General features: G+C 44.7%; 1 protein-coding gene across 4 annotated transcripts in view; it reads left to right on the top strand.

Annotated features, from left to right (window-relative positions):
• Positions 1 to 20110, top strand: part of SH3BGR (SH3 domain binding glutamate rich protein) — a 70023-nt gene that overhangs the window by 30242 nt on the left and 19671 nt on the right. For 2 of the 4 annotated variants that reach the window (XM_054974912.1, XM_054974913.1), the window contains exons 3-5: positions 12956 to 13036; positions 18404 to 18469; positions 19088 to 19189. In XM_054974912.1, coding sequence (XP_054830887.1) covers positions 12956 to 13036; positions 18404 to 18469; positions 19088 to 19189 — 249 coding nt within the window. The other 2 variants (XM_054974914.1, XM_054974915.1) reach the window with 2 other exon arrangements.

The following is a 20110-nucleotide window of genomic DNA, read 5'->3' as shown; positions in this document are numbered from 1 at the left end:
TGCAAGTGTGTAGCAATGTGAATAAAATTGCCAAATAGCTACAATGGGATGGAGGAAGAGATTGGTACAGGACAATTAAAAGCCACTTTTTAGCGTATATCAGTAAAGAAAAAAAGTTTGCATGTGGCCAAATAGTTTTGTATTGTATTAGAAATTTAGGTAGCTTATTTAAGGAAGGAACACACTTTAATATAGAATGTGCAGGGGCAGTGCAAGGGTTTTTGGTGCTCGCAGCCGGCTGGCCGAGCGTGCGCGTGCACTGGCCTGCATGATACGCATGCACTGGCCTGCATGATGCGCGTGCACTGGCCTGCGTGACGTTATCACGGGATCGTGTGCGCCGCCACCGGCCCGATCACTGCGGCGGGTGGCTGTGACGGTGCGCTGGTGGCCTCCGAGCTCTCCCGCTCGGTTGCCTGCACTGCCGCAGATGCCTGCCCATGGCGGCTGCGCCCAGCCAGGGACGTGTGCTGGTGGCGGCAGCAGCATGGGGCGGGAGGGATAGGAGGCTGCAGCTCTGTGGCATGTGCTCCCGCCCCCCGTGAATCCTCCGGCACTCCTTCCGGCACCCTGCGCCTGAGGCCACTGCCTACCTGGCCTCAATGGGTGCGCCAGCCCTGAGAATGTGGGCAGGTATTATTTGTGGGAGAACAGACTGGTACTGACTGTTGGGCACAGGTGCACATGGCACAGAGGAATATGCATGAGGAACAAAGATTCATATGGTGCTTGCTTTTATATTTAGAGAAGAAATGCAAGTCTTTTATCTTTAGAAAAACAAATATGAGGAACTCCATACTGGACATGATAGAATAGAGACAGCCAATTTTAAACAAAATAAACTTGCACAGGTGCCTTCACTTTCTTTGATGCATTGGGATTGACATCATTTCCAGTATGACAAGGAAGGCTCTGTAACATGTGGGAATGCACTCCAGAGCTCCTGGGCCCGTTCCCCATGCCTTCCCCCTCCACTAGCCAGGTGAAAGGGTGGGATAGAGGCTGGGAGCAGGGGATTCCCCACCTCCACTAGGGGAATAAGAACCCTAATGGGGGGGGGCACTGGAATCAGGCTGGTGTGCAATGTAACTTCTGGAAAAAATAGGAAGTGACATCATGATGGGGGGGGGCAAAATCTAGGTTTTTACCCCAAACTCTATGGCTTAATCATAGAGTTTTTGCAAATTCACTGGAATGATGCCAGTGCTCCTGTCCCTGCCCCCTAAATACTCATGAGGGTTCTAGGCTGCAGTCTGGTAGCTCTCTGTGATATGCTATGTGGTTACAGGGAATGGAGTTGATAGATTTATTTATTTATTTGACATATATACTGCCTCTCCACAATATTTAGTGCTCAAGGCAGTGTCAGAGTGTGAAAATAACTCTGGCAAGATTCAGACATTGTCAGATCATTCTAATCTAAATGACAGCTAAGTCATATGATCGTCCAAGGTTGCAAGGTTGCATCAGCCAGATGTGCTGAGTGCAAAGGTAAAAGTTGATTGGATGTAAGTTATATAAATTTACTCTGTGTACAGTGTATTGTGTGCCTGTAAAGGTTTCAGAGTTTGGCGAAGCACTTTGTCGCTCTGATTTGTAAAGGCTATTGGACTGTGTGTGTGTGTGTGTGTGTGTATCTGTAAATAAATCTGTATATAGTTCACCTTACTTGGTGTGGTCTCTGCTGCATCTAACCTGCTAGCCAGTAAGCTGCTAGAAAGCTTTGCGTCAGGCAGTTCATACATAAAAATACACCATTAAAATAGCGTAAATACAAACATTAAAGTCTGTAATACAATTTTAAAATAGAAATACAAACATTAAAACCCATCTAAAAAAAACAGCACCATCACTAAATCCTACTCATGCCCATTGTCTATAATAAATAAATCATATGCAGTCAAGCCAATAAAAATATCTGAATCAACCTCCAAATGCCAGATGAAACATCTCTGCTTTGCATGCCCTCTTGAATGTCATCAAATCTCAAGGGAACAAGTCTCCTTGTTAATGCATTCCAGAAGGAGGGAGCCACTACCATGAAAGCCCTGCCTCTGGTCAAAGGGAGTTGAACGACCCTAGGGCCAGGAACCAACAACATGCCCTGAGTTGTGGAGCGTAGGGTGCACAGGGGATTATACTAGGAGAAGCAGTCCCATAGATATGAGGGTCCCAGACCGTTAAGGGCTTTAAAGTTTAAGATCAACACATTAAATTTGATTTTGAAGCCAACTGCAAGCCAATGCAGATGCTTCAAAATCAAAGTGGTATGTGCTGATCATAGCGTGTCGATCAGCAGTCTGGCAGCTGCAAAGCGCCTTCAAGGGTCTGCAAAGCGCCTTCAAGGGTAGCCCTGCACAGAGTGAATTACAGTAATTTAGATGGGAAGTAACCATAGCATGAATCACTGTGGCAAGGTCAGACTGGAGATAACTGGTAGGCTCAGCAGAGATGGTAGAATGCCAGCCTCAGCACCATGGACACTTGCTTGTCCATGGATAGTGTGGAATCCAGCCACACTTCCAAACTCCTCAGAGAGTCCACCTCTGTAAGCTGGACTCCATCAAATGATGGAAGAGCAGAGTCCACTATGGTTGCGGACCAAGCCAGCCACATGACTTCTGTTTTTGATGGTCTGAACTTCAGCAAACTATCCCTCAACCAACCAACCACATAGGAGTAGTTAATTGCCGAATGTAGAGACATCCCTTTATGTTTAACAATATCTATGAACTGCTAGTTTGAGGATTTGCCATGAGATCACATTGCCTTATTTCTACAGCAAGGCTGCAGTACAAGATGTTTTAGTTGTTTCATATTGAAACCATTCTTCATTCTAGAAGTCTTTATCAGTTGACCCAGAAAGATTGCAGAGAAGTTATACTGTAAAGAGCACCTGCTATCAAATGTCTGCTTAGACTCTAAATTAGAAATATACAGTATCTCTGACTCCACAAGATACTATTTTGGGCACCGAACAGCCGACATACCAAAGCTACATGTCTAAGGGCCTTTCCAGATGCTTAAAGGAAATGCATTTATTCTGCGCACACCAGAACCAGAGCACCCCCCGTCACCATTTAATGGACTGAAGATAGCATTAATGTGGAAGGAGCAAACTACTTCAGCGTAGAAAGCCTCGATAATGTAGGCTACTTTTAAAAACAAATGATGGCTATAGGTGCTGCAGTTTGTGAGAAGGGGAGCACACAGAAATCAAAGGGCAAGAACTATATAAGTAGCAAGGGGCTGAAAGGAGTGGGTTGCTTTCCTGGAGCTTGCCAGGGCCTTCCTCACACATTACAAAAACACAAGTTTGGTTTAACATGTGAATGTGAGCTTACCTTTTAAAAGTGGGTGCACAAATCGTCTCCCGTGCATTCACAGAGGCAGGAGAGATTCTGCATCCCTTGCTTTAACCCTGTACGCTTTAACTAATTGAGAAAGGCCATGGGAGGAGGAGGATTTGCATTGCTGCTGCTGATAATAATAATAATAGCATTCTATTTATATACTGCCCATCGGGATGACTTAACACATATACAGAGCAGTTTACAAAGTATGTCATTATTATCCCCACAACAAAACACCCTGTGAGGTGGGTGGGGCTGAGAGAGCTCCAGAGAACTGTGACTAGCCCAAGATCACCCAGCTGGCTTCAAGTGGAGGAGTGGGGAATCAAATGCGGTTCTCCATATTAGAGTCCTGCACTCTACACCAAACTGGCTGATTCCACATGTTTGCCAAGGATCTTCCTATATCATCTAATCATGCATGGGCAGACTCATGGGATCATTAGTAATGCAAAGAGCCTTCTCCTTATAGCCTTTCTTGGCTAATTAAAGTCAGGGCAGGGCAGAAGGAGGGGATGAAGAGTTTCCTCCTACCTTCATGCACTCACGGGAGATGATTTGCACATCTACTTTTTAAAGGTGAGCTTATAGATACACATTAAACATTAGGTGGGTTGGGGTTTCATCCAAACCAAACTCTGTGTAACGTATGATGAGGCCCCCCTTCAGCATTTTTAAAAAGGTTACGTGAATGCTGTGAATCTTGAGAGGTACTACAGGGCATGCTCTAAGCAGTTAAAAAACTTCTCAACAAAATGGGCCTGAACAGCTAGGATGATATATGCCTCTGAAATCTATTTTCCTGGCAACATGGCACAATGGTGTGCATTTCAGAAAGATACCATTTTTCTCCAACTGCTAGCTTGATAGATTTCTGGATCCCGTACTACTACCAACTAACAACTGTGCATAGGGTTCCCAACTCCGAGTGCCTGCTTATGGCGGGCAATCTCCTGGGGATTCCTGCCTCTGCCTGCCAATCCTCAGCTGATTAGTGAGCCATCCAAAAGGGGGGATCATCATGCCTGTACAATGACATCATTTCTGGCATGACCTGGAAACAACAGCATTGCCCCGGGGCTAATTGTTTAGCACTTAACCAGAAACACCATGTGCAAAATAATTGGCCCCGGTGCAACACTGTCACTTCCAGGTCATGCCAGAAGTGATGTCATTGTACAGGGAAGATGATTTTGCACCTCTGGTAAGTTCCTGCCTTCCCCTCTCACAGCAATTGCTGGGGGATAGGAGCTGGCAACCCTAACTGTGCAACTGTTCTGCAACCCCACACCCACTATAGCCTCTTTCTGAAAAGGCTCTGAAATGACTATTTGCAAATATTTCAAGAGGGTTTCATAGAATCATAGAGTTGGAAGGGGTCTCACAGACCATCTAGTCCAACCTCCTGCCTAATGCAGAAACAGCCTAAAGCATCCTCGACAAGTATTTGTCCAGCTGCTCCTAGAAGATTGCCAATGAGGGGGAACCCACCACATCCCTAGGCAGCCAATTCCACTGCTCTTACTCTTAACATGAAGTCCAGCCTGTACTTTCCTATAGTTTAAACCCATTGTTTTGAGTCCTCTCCTCTGTTCCAACAGGAACATCTCCCTTCTCTCCTCCAAGTGACAACCTTTTAAATAAAGAGAGTAATCATGTCTCCCCTCAACCTCCTCTTCTCCAAACTGAACATTACCAGGTCCCTCAGCCTTTCCTCATAGGGCTTGGTCTCCGGGCCCCTGGTCATCTTGGTTGCTCTCCTCTGCATCCGTTCCAGTTTGTCCATGTCCTTTCTGAAGTGAGGCCTCCAGGATGTCACACAATACTCCAGATTGGGCCTGACCCATATAGTGGGACAATGACATCTTGTGATTTGGATGTTATGCCTTTGATCATACACCCCAAGATTGTGTTCTCCTATTTTGCTGATGCATCACACTGACTCCTCATATTTAGCTTCCCATCCACCCATATCCCACGTTCATGTTCACACACACTTCTACCCAGAAGTGTATCCCTCATCCAGTATGCATACTTTGCATTTTTGTTACTCATGTGGAGAACCTGGGACTTATCCCTGTTAAATCACATCTTACTCAAATCTGCCCACTGTCCCAATGTGTTCAGATCTCATTGAATTCTCTATCTTCAAGGGTGTTTGCTACTCCTCCCAATTTGGTGTCATCTGCAAATTTAATGAGTAATCCCTTCACACCCTTGTTCATATCATTTATAAAAATATTGAAAAGCACTGGGCCCAGAATTGAGCCCTGAGGCACTCCACTGGATACCTTCTTCCAATCAGACGTGATGCCATTGACAACTACTCTTTGGGTGTGGTTATCCAGCCAGTTCCCTATCTGTCTAACCATCTTAGGGTCCAGTCCACAGTCCACCAGTTTCCCCAACATCATAAGGAACCTTGTCAGAAGCTTTTCGGAAATCCAGATAAACTGTATCGACAACATTCCTATGATCCAGTAAGCCTGTCACTTGATCATAGAAGGCGATCAGATTGGTCCTGCAGGACCTGTTGGGGACAAATCCATGCTGACTTCCCTGTATCACCATGTTGCCCATCAGATGCTTGCAGATTGTTCCAGTATCTTCTCTGGGACAGAGGTCAGGCTGGCTGGTCTGTTGTTCCCAAGATAGTCCTTATCCCCTTTCTTGAAGAATGGGATGACATTTGCCCTCCTCCAGTCTTCTGGCACATCACCTGTCCTACAAGAGGCCTCAAAAATGATTGACAAAGGGTCTGCAAGCTCTTTTGAAAGTTCTTTAAGCACTCTTGGGTGTACCCCATCTGGCTCTGGATTTTTGTATACACTAATACTGTGCAAAGTGCTTCTCCACGGCTTCTCTACTCATGTCAACCAGCAGCCCCAAATCCATGCTTTGCCTGCTACCATGTCTAGGTGGGCCTGTTCTCTTCTTCAGGGAGAAAACCAAAGCAGAGTAAGCATTGAACCTTTCTGCCTTCTCTCTGTCCTCTGTCAGAGTTTCTCAATTTTCTCCCAGCAATGGGGTTATCACTCCCTTTACCTTCTGTTTGCTCCTCATGTATCTGAACATCTTTTTGTTGTGGCAAGCCCCCCTGGTCAGTCTCAGCTCATTCTGAACTTTGGCCTCCCTGACAGCAGCCCTGCAGTGCCTAGCTACCCCGATACTCTTCTTTGCATATCCTTCCCTCCATTTCTTGAACATCTCCGTTTTCCTCCTTAGCTCATCACAGAACTCTCTGTTCACTCACAATGGCTTCTTAGATCCTCTACCTCATTTCCATCCTGCTGGGATGGAGATAGCTTAAGCCTGCAGGAGCTCTTCTTTTAGGAGAGTCCATCCTTCACTCACTCCTTTCTGTTTCATCATTCTTGTCCATGGAATAACTCTCATCATATCTCTATGTTTATTAAAGTTTGCCCTACTAAAATCTAATCTTCTTGTTTGGCTACACAACTTACTCTCTCATTAAACTTTTTCTCTTAAGAATGTGTTCATCTGAGTTTTGTGTCACTTCATATTTATTTATGTCTATTGATGTATTTCAGTATTTATATCGAACACAATTTGGCCAACCATTATTTCTGTATGATGAAAGAATGGCACATTTCTCCCCAGTCTTAGTATTTATTTAGCTGGCACAGGTTCTTTTCCCTACTGGCTGTACCTGTTGTTGTGAACTGTACCTGACTGAGGGAATGCTACTTTTCATAGTTGTGGTAATTAATCTTAACCATTTGTTTTATTATGTACCGGTTTTTCAGACTCTGAACATGAAAATATTTAGGTGATAGATTTATGTGAAGTTAAGAAGAAAAATATAGAGCACAATCCAGTCTAAGTTAAGCACCTGGAAATCCAACTGAATGAGATTTAAGCACATGATGGAAATAAATGGGTTTTTGTCAGGCTCTACATTGGGATTGTTGGAGTGTGGGGGGAGGGGGCGCCCTCTAGGATGGCCTGGTGGTAGGCTAGACTTGGACAAGGCCTCAGAAATGGGAGGAGGAGGGGGTTCACAACATCCTTCCCCCCCCTCTCTCTCCACTGGGCTGGCACTCTACGTTCCTCTGCCCCCTTGTCATGCTCAATCCTGCTTGCTCACTTGCTCTCTCTGTCTCTCTTCTCCTTCCTCTGCCAACTCCCAGTCTACTCCTACCTGGCTTGCCTGCTGGGCCCACCTTATATGGCCCTTCTGGGAGAAGTCCCCACCCCTCCCCCAGGTTTCACCTCATCTAGGGCTATCCCGCCTCCCCTCTATGTGATGGCCAGCACTGCTGGCCTGTCTAGGCGCCTATCTGAGGGTTCTCCCTGCCCCCGGCCCCTCCCCTACCTTTCAGTGCCGCTGTGTAGGGTGGGGATGGCCGAGTCCCACCAGCCTGGATGCCATGCCTGCACCCTCTGTGGGCCCTCTGCTGTCTCAGGCGTTACTCGCTGCATCCGCCGCTTGGGGGCCTCGTCTTCCACCTCCTCTGGGGCATTGCTGCTGCCTCCTGACAACTGAGCAGCTATTGTCTCCTCTGCACTTGCCCTGGCACCTCTGGCCACAGCATTCCCTGCCACCACTGCTGCAGCCTCAGCAGTGCTCCTGGGTCCAGTGGATGGCCACGCTGGTAAGTCTGAGGAGGGGGCAGGCCATCGCCCCTAGACAGTTTTAAAAGAATTGGCCTTTGGCTCCTGTGACCTCCCCCAAGGCCTCAGAGGTGAGGCATCACCCTTATTTCAGGCAGCTGCCTCCTTATCTCCTCTTTGGCCACCTTACCTACTGCTGCCTGACCTTACTTCCCGGTGCCACCTTCACCTGTGGGCCTGTCATCATGCAATGGCTGCGGAATTGGTTCTTCTGGGGTTGGCAACCCTGTGGGATAGACACTAGGAAGCCGGAGCTTTGAGCTGATAGATCCTTCCTTACCTGGCTGTTTGCTGCCTGGTTCTGGCTAGTTGTGCCTCCTGCCTCACTTGCCATTCTCATCCCTCCTGGGAGTTCGTGCCTCTCCTGGACCCACATGCCAGGTCCAGGGATTTGGTGCTTTCCCCCAGTACGCCTCCACCAGCTGCCTTTCCTGAGTGTTCCCTGTGCTGTTTGTGCAGTGGCTGCTGCCTCAGCCATCTGTTGCTTTAACTTGTTGCTCCCTGCTCTCCTCACTGTTTCTGCTGACACTCACCCCCTTCACCACCCCATATAAGGCAGGAGCCTTTTGAATTCATAATCCCTAGGGATCCTATTAACTTTGATATAGTCAGTTAAAGATACAGCATGTAAATTAAGTCTAGACCTTTCCTTATTAAGAAATAATAACTGATTCTAATCAGAAGCCATTCGCTGCCTGGTCCTGGCCAGCTGTGCCTCCTGCCTCACTGGCTGCTGTTGGCCCTCCTGGCCGTTCATGCCTCTCCCACATGCTGGGTCTGGGGCCTTGATGCCTTCCTCTAGGCACGCATCTGCCAGTTTCCTCTCCTGGGTGCTTCCTGCACAGTTTGTGCTATGGCTGCTGCCTTAGATGCCTGTTGCTCTCACCTCTCACTTCCTGCCCTTTTCACTTTTTCTGCTGACACCCACCTCCTTCACCAGCTGGGCATCCACTTTTAAAGCGCATGCCTCTCATCCTCAGCCTCACCCCTCCAGCCCATCCCAACACCTTCCCTGGCCTGGCCGTGTTTTCTTCTGGCCAGATTATTGGAGGCTTACTGACACCACTCAGGCTTTGCAGGACCGCTGTCAGGAGTTGTGCCAGGTGCCGCCTCGCCATTACTGCATTATGCGCACACAGTCTGTGATAGCTAAAAAATCTTCTCCTTTATTGGTGATGGGGGAATTAACATTTTGTAGATAATATTTCCAAAAACCTTTCAGGGACATGGCAGTGATTAGATCTCATGGAAGTGGTTTGTTCACATCATTTTCTCTCTACCTTCTCCCCAATCAATTATAACTCTTTCCCATAAATGTACCTTTCTTTATCTGAAAATGTCAGCAGGTGTATTTACTTTGGAAGAACTGAACATCAACGTCTTTATTAGGATATGCAAACCTGCCCTTTTGTGTACTGCAGGTGGTATTTCAGTTTCTAAACTATGCTTTTCCTTTTGTGCTTAAAATTGTCCAGAGAAACAATCATACAGCTTATATTCTGATAAAAGCAGGAGCCCAATTATAACTATACATAGTGCCTAATGAAACATTCCTATACAATAAGAGTTTTTTTCTTTTATCTGTACAAAACTCTGTATACAGTGCTACTGATAAAAAGAGGTGTTTGTTATCTAAAAGTACTGTATAAGAAATGATTGGTTAAACAAACCACTTAAATTGCTGAACTTGTAGAGGCTTACCAGTGCAATCCTGAGGGAGAGGGGTGCCAAAAGTGCACAGGGAGCCAATGAGACACTATACTGCCATATCTCCAAGATGTGCCAGCAGAGGTCCCCAAGGACCAGGGGCTAGCACAGCAACAGGACAGAGCAACACTGGTGCGAGCTGCTGGGCTGTCAGGGAAAGAGGACAATCCTGGGGCATGGCAGGAAGTAGTTGTCTCCCTAACCCTCCCCAGCTCAGAAATGCCTTCCAGAACCAGTGGAAAATTACACCAGCAAAAAACATGGCATAGCTCATAGGCACCCATACAACAGAAAAGGCAAAATACCTGCTCACAGGCCCCAGCATAGCACAGGATATTGACTACAGCCACAGCCAATCACCCCCCTTCCCAGCAGTGGCCAAACCCCCTTCCTTGCACCCAATCACAGCTTCCCCCAGCCATAGTTCAGTAGGTATGTGGCATGTGGCTCTGCCTCAGAGGACTCTGACATGGACACTTGGAGTACACAGTATTGCACTTTGGTGGTGGGAGAGGCACAAAGAGGACTCTTAGCACCACTGAGGGAGGACTTAGCACTAACACCTCAAGAGGAGAGCAAAAGCTATGCTGTATGGCTAACATATCCCATTCCAGAACCCTTACAGCTAGCCTATCCCTGAGGATACAAATCAAGCTGTCCTGGGCTGGGAGTCCACATCTGCCTCCCCCATCCTTCTAGCATGAGCCTGCACACTGTTTCAGCCCCACACCTGAGCCTAGCGGTGTGTGGGAGACGGGAGTAGAATCACAGATCTTGTTGCAGCTCCACAGCCATGGCTGTAGCAAGCACAGTGGCTGTGCTGTTTGCTGTTGCCTGGCATCTCTGCAGGTGGTCACTTTGGAGCCTGACTGGTACAGTTTCTGCCACCCTGCTCAGTCACTGGCTCCTGGAGCATCCTGCCACAGGCAGTCTTCCATCTGGCATGCATGCTGTGGGATGAAGGACAGCTCAGCTTCTCTATCCATGGCCCTGGGAGCAGCTTGCAGAGTCACAGGAGCCATTCCAGACAGAGGGAGTTGGCAGCTTATTCATTGGATTTCATAACAATTTGCCGTTCAATAAACTCTGGGGTGTTCTACAACTCTGTCCCGATCTGTTTTTAAGCAGATGTCACTTGCTCTATGCCCTTCCCTACCCATCTCCTCCTCCCTCCTCATCTATTACACCCCCTTAACTCTTCTTTGGGTGATATCCCATTGGTTTTTTTACGGTACTGTAGACTTAATGAGAGGGGTGGGCTCACCAGCAGAGTGCTGATGTCACTATGTGCCCAGAAGTGACTTCAGCACATTATTGGAGACACTTTAGCATATGGGCAAAACACTGTGATTTAACTATAGAGTTTTGCCCAACTGCTACAGTGTCCCCAGAAACATGCTGACATCACTTCTGGGCACATTGGGAATGACATCAAAGCATTTGGATGCTGCCCTTCACCCTAACATTTTCCTGCCATTTTCCCAACTGAGCAGTGGTAGGAAGGGTCCAATTGATAAGCCTAGTTTGAGCACTGCTGCACAGTTTTGCGTTGCAGGTGTGTAAGGGGCCCAGGCCAGATGGAGTGCAAGAGAGCTGCCGCCAGGGGTGTGGCATGGAGGGGTTGTAAAGGGTGTCCCTGCCATAAATGATGGATCTTCAGGGCAGCCCATCAGCTCCCAGGCTTTCACTTGCCTCTTGCCTCTCCCCATGTGGGGATCGAAGCAGGAGCCCTAACCATGCCATCCTACTCAGCCCTAACTGTCTTTGCAAGGTTATCTGCCTGGCTCCATATGGCTGGTGATGATATCAAGGCTACGGTGGAGTGTCTCATGCCTGATGTCATATCTGTTTTCCATGCCTTCTTGGCCTTGTGGTTAGGATGTTGTGTGGTGGGTTTGAGCATGGCCTCTATCCTTCTTCTTTTCTCTCTCTCTCTCTCTCTGCTATAGTTTTTTTACTTGGAGAGGGGTGTGCAGCTTCAAGCATGTGGTGGCATTTGCTGGCGAATAGAGCTGCCAGTGCCCCAGTGGTGGCAAGGAATCCCTCTGCCCCCTACCACTGCTCATCTGGCCAGTGGGGGTGAGGGGGCATGGGGAATGAACCTAAGTGTTCCAGAGTGCATTCCTATATGCTCCCGACTCCCAAGCCTTCCTTGTCATACTAGGAATGATGTCATTCCCAGTGCAACAAAGGAAGGGAAGGCAAAATAACCCTGCACAGGGTTATTTTGCTTAAAATCTGCTGAGGTAAGGACTCTGGAAGTGCACCCTTTCACAATCCCCCGTCCCCTGGTTTTAAGGCCATGGGACCTGGCAACATTACTGGGGAAGAGGTGGGTGTCCTATTGGTTGCACGGGTGTCCTTCCCATATGGCCTGGGAAAGGAGACTGCTTAGGCCGTGTGCCTCATGGGGAGATTGCAGCATTGCTAGGGTTTTTTCCCTGTCTGCAGATCCTCTGTGTGTGTGGGGGGTGGGGGTGGTATCAAAGGGCAGCGGCTGGATCAGCAGGTGGTGATTGCCTGTGTGTGTTTGGGCCACTGAGTTGCTGCCTGGTTGTTGGTGCTACTGGGGTTGCTGTGGACTTTAGCATACTTCTATCCTGTCTGTGTTTTGTGGAGGGGCATGTGTTGTTATTCCCCCCTGTGTAATGTTCACAGGGAACAGACCAGCGATGCCTCAGATGCTTCAGTGGCTGTACGCCCCCTCAGGATTGTGGTGCCCATAAAGGAAGGTTTTCCAGTAACAGTTCTTAGCGGGGGTTTCCTCCCTCTGAAAGCATTCCTCATTGAACTGAGGTTTCTGATAACCTCTCATTGGTTTTCATGAATGTGGATTAGACCAGAGTCCCACTGTAATCTGTGTGAGAAAAAACAATTATGTGTAAATATGATTGATGGCTGATGTGGTTGTCCCTGAGATTATATATACCTGTAATAATTAAACATCCTTATGTAATGTTATGATGTTCCATGGTGCTATAGAGTTATAAGAAATGGTTAGTATTTCTAGAATATTTTCCCTAAATGCTCAAAATGCTTTTCATACTTTGGCTGAATTCAGGTACAATGCCACACAAACATTTGGTCTATAAGAACCATAAGCATAGCATCAACAGTGCACAATACTGCCTTTGCACTACAGCTTTGTTTATTAGCAGTACTTCCAATTTTTAGGCTGTGCAGAGATGTTTGTAGAGTCTAGTCCCATTTAAATATGATTCTTATAAACTTATTAGTGTATGTTTGAATTCTCTTTTCAGGACTTTGATTCCTTTTTCTGTGCAAAAGAAGAAAATATTATTTATTCATTCCTAGGCCTTGCTCCTCCACCAGGATCAAAGGTATGAATTTATATTGCTTATTTCAACTTATTAACCTTAATTTAGTAATAAATAAGATATTGATTCAGCATGTAAAACAACTTTTTAATTGCATAGCAATCTTAACCACAGCAGGATTCATGACTGAAAGCACGGCTATTAAGAGCCACCAAACTACCCTACGGAATTTGCTCCCCTAGGGGTGCCAGGTCCCCTAGAGGGGGTGTGAGTTCCCCTGTTCCCACCTTCTCCCCTCTGCAACCATTCACCTGGCTGGCAGGGGGAAAGGTGGAGTTACAGGCCTCATGGGCATGCTCCCGGCTCAGTACGATGATGTCACTCCAGAAGCGCATGCACACTTTGCACTTAAAGGAATTGATAAGGTAAGTGATGGGTCCCCTCCAGGAGCATAAGTAAGGGGACCTGGCAACCCTAGTTTCCCCCGACCCAGCCAGCCCTAAATCCTGTTAAAACAAACCTGATGCCCTGTTCTTAGCATGAATAAAATAATCATTGGTTATCTCTGTGTGTACCCTACTTCCCTCCTCCTCCATTTCTAATATTTATAGCCTGCGCTTCCTCTCATAGGCTCAGGGCATAATGCATGATCTCCATCACTGTACCCTCATAATAACTGTTTGAGACAGCCTAGAGAGAGAGAGAGAGAGAAGAGAGAGAGAGAGACTGGCTCGTGGTCACAATTTCATCTTCCTTGTTCTCAGTAAAAAGGCTGTGGAATTTTATAGTGGCACCATCTTCTTGGGACCCAGAATGATCAGTACCTGAAATGTTGTTCCCATAGAGCCTACTCATACACCCAACTCTTTCTTGGCAACTCTGGCTGAAGACGTATTTTAAGGATAAAATGATGCAGATTGGTAACAACAATGTGCTTTGCAAGAATATGCCTTGCTTCCCATAGGTACTCATTTTACTGACCTCGGAAGGATGGAAAGCTGAGTCAACCTTGAGCCAACTACCTGAACCCAGCTTCTGCCAGGATCGATCTCAGATTGTGAACAGAGCTTGGACTGCAGTACTGCACCTTACCACTCTGCACCATGGGGCTCCTATACAATGAATTAATCACAGCTTATTGTTTTGAGGTTTTATTTTTCAGTGGGTGCATCCCAAACCATGAATATCAACACAAATTTGACATTTACTTCAAGGGGACATGGATTGCACCTTTCATTCCAGAGGAGATTATTTCCGAGTAACAAACAGTGCAATCCTAAAAAGATTAACTCCAGTCCAAGCCCACTGAAATCAGTGGATTTAGACTGGAGTAAATCTTTTTAGGATTGCACCCTTAGAATCTCAGTCTTAAATAATGAAATACTACATAATAGCAACAATAACACCTTTAATAGAGGGGGGGGGGAATGAGGTTCTGATTTCTGACAACTTGCAACAGAAATACAACAATAAAAATCCTGAGAAAACTAGGCAACTCTGACTCCACATAATTTCTTGAGTGCTGAGAAATCTTAAAGAAAAAAGAATACTTTTGTAGGTTGCAAGGAGGAAAGATGATTGGAAAAGGGTACAACGGGTCAGAATGTGCTGTGGTTTCAAAGATGCCTGAGAAGTTATGAGTTAATGTGCACTGCTAAGTGAGAAATTTCTTCCTGATAGGTTGCCCTGCTTTTACTACAAAGATGTAATTTGAAACATAGTGAAAATATGGGACAACTGGCTGTGATGAAAGGAAGTAGTGACACCTCTGTGGTCAAGAAGATTCTTTATGACTCTTGCACTAGTTCTGCAGGTTTTCCATCTTATAATAAACAAGGAGATGAACTGATAAAAGGGGAAAAAAGTAAACCATTTAAAGTAATACTGTAGAACACAAGGAATGGCCACTTATAATGCTGCAATAGTAAAGGATATTTATATTAGAGATGGGCACGAACAGCAATTCGAACAAAAAAAAAGCCACGAACATCCTAATCTGCTGTTCACGAGCAAGCTGTTCATGAGGCCCTGTTCCCGGTGAACATGTGTTCATTCCAAGCCCTCTTTGTGGCGTTCATCAGCCGTTCGTAATGCCAGACAGTCTGGCACCTTTCAATTAATTCCCCTGGCAACATAGGCATGGACGGTCTGAACTCTGTCTGAACACCTTCTGGCTTGTAACCCCTCAAAGTAGCTTCCAGCAGACAGTCCAGTTTTTTCCACTGTGAAAAGAAAATGACTGGAAAGGGAGGGTCCCATGGATCATGACTTTCCCAGGGAACAATCTTTCTGAAACTTGGGGGGTCTTCAGAGGATAGTGAGGACTATGTCCCCTGCTAATTTGGTGGGTATTGGACATTGGGAAGGTCATTTTGTAACCCCTCAAACTAGCTTCCAGTAGACAGTCCAGTTTTTGCCACTGTGAAGAGAAAATGACATGAAAGGGGGAGACCCATGGATCATGCCTTTCTCGGGATGCAATCTCTCTGAAACTTGGGGGTGGGTGGGTCTTCAGAGGACAGTGAGGACTATTTCCCCTGCAAATTTGGTGGGTATTGGACATTGGGAAGGTCAGTTTGTAACTCCTCAATTAGCTTCCAGCAGACAGTCCAGTTTTTGCCACTGTGAAGAGAACATGACATGAAAGGGGGAGACCCATGGACTCCCCTTTCCCAAGCTCAAGTTCAGCTAAGTCCCAAGGGGGCCGTTCTGGCTCCCACGAACCTCCAACTATGAACATGTTTGTGAACATTTCATGCCCGTCGATGTTTGTGAATCCCTGTTCGTGGATGGCAACGAACAACGAACATCGTGTTTGTTTTTTCCTGTTCATGCTCATCTCTATTTATATGTAGGATTTGTGCTCACTTCTTACTCAATTAGAGCCACAGATTTTAGAATATTCACATTCCTTGAAATACAAAGTAGCCCCATTAAAAAAATAAATAAAGGGGGAGGGGCTGGTTTTTAAAATGCACCAGTATATTTCTAGCACATTTTTCTGGGTCTTTTGCGCTTCATAAAAATAAAATGTTGAAGGTTACTTGCATGTCAATACAGGAACCTGCTACAGGTTTTGTTTAACTTAAATATCATAAAATAACTCTTTAGAAATCAATGTAGTATGGTAACAGTGAGTTGTGATCTTTTAGTATGAAATTGGAAAATGAGGAAAGAAATGAGTAACTTTAAAGTGAATGTTATAGAGATATTTGTATTATATTAATGTAATTATCAATATAACTTAGCTTTTAATTATTGCTTCTTTATAGTTATACTAAAATTATTTGCATCCTATCATGGGTTATGTGTAACTTTTCTAGAAACAAAAAAGTATATTTTAAAAATGTGCACATTCAGACAAGGGCCAGTTACATTATCCTCATATTGGACCAGGGCCAATCAGAGAGGTGAGGAAGAAGAGCCATTTGGCCTGGGCCGTCCAATTGAAATTGGGCTTCACATTTAGACAACTGTTAATTTTTTAGTATTTATTTCACAACTTGTTTTTATGTTAATCAGATGGTATCATTTTTTATTTTTACTGTGGCCAGTGGCCTGAAAAGCTGGAAGTGGCCATGGCCTCTGTACACATTGGACAGGGCATAGTCTAATTGCATCTGTGCCTCTGAGGATAGTGACATTCAGCTTAAGTCTGCAGTTTTATACAGAAATACATGCACTTTAGGTTGCCAACAATCTGGAGGGGAAAAATGTCTTTCCTGTTTAACAGAGGCTTAATGTGTACAAATGGATGGATGAAGCTTTTCATGGCACAGAAGTAAACAACATTTCACTAAGCCTTTTTTAAAGGGGTAGGACATTTTTTGCAGGTTGTTGGCAACCCAACATGCATTGCAGCAAGGAAAAAAGTGTGAATGGTATTATTCATAATATTTTCTGGTTGGCCATCCAGAGATTCAGAAACCTGGTACAAGTACATTTAATACTGTCTGATTTTCACATATGCATACCAACATTGGAAAAAGTTTTGTAAGGTGCATATCAGATATGCCACTTTGTAAGTCTTACTTGGAAGTAAGTCTTGAATTAGTTGGAATAGTATTGTAATATATAAATTAATACATGCACACACATCCCTTGTGTTAGCTATTTTAAATCCTGGAGTAAGTAAAATGTTTTTGAGTTAAAAAAATAAATATAAAAACAATTGCTACTACAGAAACGTCTTGTATTAAAATTTAATGAACTTCTAAAATCATTCCATTATAATTCTCTCCCATATGAACTCAATAATACAGAAGTAATGATGCAAGTGTATGAAAGCTTTCAGAAAGTTCTGGTGGTATTTCTTCAAAGTAAGCCCCACAAGTCCTCTGCCTGACCAAATCTACCTGACTAAAAGTCAGAAATGGCGACATGGAACCTACTAGCAATTTTAGGAAACATTCATACATTTGGTTGTTGTGGGTTTTCCGGGCTGTATTGCCGTGGTCTTGGCATTGTAGTTCCTGACGTTTCGCCAGCAGCTGTGGCTGGCATCTTCAGAGGTGTAGCACCAAAAGACAGAGATCTCTCAGTGTCACAGTGTGGAAAAGATGTTGGCAGGTCATTTGTATCTACTCAGGAGGGGTGGGGTTGAGCTGAGTCATCCTGTAAGAGTTTCCCAGGGTGTGGAATGCTAATGGCGGGAGGCTTCACTGTATCCTGAGGAGGTTCTTTTGCATATGGATTGGTACTTGATACCTCCACAATACATTCATACATTTCTTTCAAATGCAGTACAGTCTGAGGTTACAACCCAGTGAATGTTCGAATATCTTTAAATCCTCCAGTTTATTGAAAGCCAGTTTGGCGGTATGGTATGAATGGGACTCTAATCTGGAGAACTGGGTTTGATTCCTCACTCCTCCACTTGAAGCCAGCTGGATGACCTTGGGTCAGTCACAGCTTCTAGCTCTCTCAGCCCCACCCACCTCATAGGGTGTTTTGTTGTGGGGATAATAATAACATACTTTGTAAACCGCTCTGAGTGGGTGTTGTCATCCTGAAGGGCGGTATATAAATAGAATGCTATTATTATTATTATTATAAAGACCTGTCCATTGTGGCTTCTTCTAACTAGTTGCTTCCTAGTTCTGTGGTTTTACCTTCCTTTCCCACTTGCTGTGGCAAACTGGGCTCTTTAGGTTACTTTCATAGTAGCTGAGGGAATGGGATCAGCAACAAGACAAGGAAGGGAAAGGGGAAGATTGATTTGTCTTTTGCTGCTTCCGGGGATTTAAAAGTTTATGAACATTTTCCAGGTTGCAGCTTAGCAGCTGTGCATCTCAGTTTGAAGCTGGTGTGCAGAACCTCAGAACTGCCTATGAAGTTAAGATGTTCTCTATTTGATCCATTTTTTTCCATAGAGGAAAAAAAGAAATTTTTATTCTTGAGATTTTTGAATGTTTGTTTTCCTTCTCACAGGAAGGGTGGATTACTGAGGAGACCGTGCCAAATGGTGAAGTTTCAGAAGAACATAAAAGTGCAGAAGTAATGCAACGGTTTTCGCCCTTCTGTATATCAATAATCACTTAAATACTTTTATGAATTGTTTGTCTTATTTTGTTTTTCTGGTTTTGCTTTGCTTTGATGAATAAGAGAAAAAATAGTAATAGTTGAAAACTGCATAAGTACATGAAAGGCTGCTTCTGTGCTTCATAAGCATGTTACTCAGCCTGCAGTGAACGAAGCAGAACATGCAGAACATTGTAGAATGCTGTGCTCAGTGGTTGAACTTACCTGTTCATGTTTGAAAATAAACCCAGGTGACTGACACCCAGAGCAAACTGTGGTGGTCACCCATAAGCTGTGGTTGAGAAAATGGTGTGGTCATCTGTAAATAGCCTCACATGATTTCAGTTGCCCTGCAGTTTAATGCACTTCCCTCCCATAGAAGACAGAGCATGACCGTTTTGGATTTGTAGCACCTTTAAAAAAAAAAAATTCAGTGTTGTTCCTTTTCAGAAGCAATTAGCGTATGCAATTACACAAGTTTCACTGGATGCCTTTGAAAAGTAAAGAACCATTAGAAACTGCTTGATAATTGTTTCTGCCTTTCCATCTCTGGCATTCTTGTGTTATTCATGCTGGCCTTTCCTTTGTTGCCAGGACACTGAAATAGCTGATGTTATTGAAGAGAATGAGGAGCATACAGAAGACAACGTAGCAGCAGTTGCTGATTCTACTGAAGAGCCAACAGTAGAACAACAGGTAATTTTTTATTTCTTTGTATCCTTGCCATTTTTTGTTGAAATCTTCCTCTTTTCATAAAATTGCATTACAGTCAATAGGTTGCATCTCCAAAAACATTATATTATGTATTTACAGGGAGAGTTCAACTGGTTTTATATCCCATGTTACAAATTTGCAAAATGATTTGGAAAAAAAATTACAAAGGAGTACACAATTCCATTTCTTATTAGAAAAGTCAATACAAACAGTGAAATGTGTAACTGTTAGAACCAAAATAATTCCAACATACATGCTGGCCATTCAGCGAAGTGATGGCCTGCGCATGTGAAGCAACCATTTTAGAGCAAAAACTCCAGAAGAAGCTTTCCTCCCATAGTTTCCACCTCAAACCGAACACTTTTCAATAGAGACAATTCATGTATACAGCTTTGAGTGATGTACATGGCATGCAGGAATCAGTCCTAGGTATTCCTTAAAAATCGTTATTAGCCACAATTGGGCTTTCACAACTGACAGGTATATTGGTTTTCATATTTCCCATCCCTCTAATATGAATGTGCTATCTCATTTAGAAGTTGTTCCACCCCCTTTCTCTTTTTCATTAACATTCACAACAAATACACTTCAAATTAAAAACTGGGTTTTTAAAACAACTTGTGAAAACACTTGGTGGCATCCAGGAGGGCCTTGGCTGACTTTGTTTTACTTATCAGTTAACCATCATTGCTGCTCTGCTAGGTAACTGCCTTTCCTCAGAACAGCAGATAGTCAAGCCATCACCAGCAGGCTGCATTCTAAGAGGTGGTGTGTCTGAACAGTATGCTGGGAAGGGAATGGAAAATGGGAGCTTCAGCTGTTACTTTCTTATACAAATAAGATAACATGGAGGTGACCAGTTATGCAGAGTAACACAGAATAATTATATGTAAATAGTGAAGA

The sequence above is a fragment of the Eublepharis macularius genome, chromosome 3 (assembly GCF_028583425.1).
Source record: "Eublepharis macularius isolate TG4126 chromosome 3, MPM_Emac_v1.0, whole genome shotgun sequence".
In the NCBI taxonomy this organism is placed as follows: Eukaryota; Metazoa; Chordata; class Lepidosauria; order Squamata; family Eublepharidae; genus Eublepharis; species Eublepharis macularius.
The sequence above is the reverse complement of the archived record's forward strand: the minus strand, read 5'-3'. Positions and strand labels throughout refer to the sequence as shown.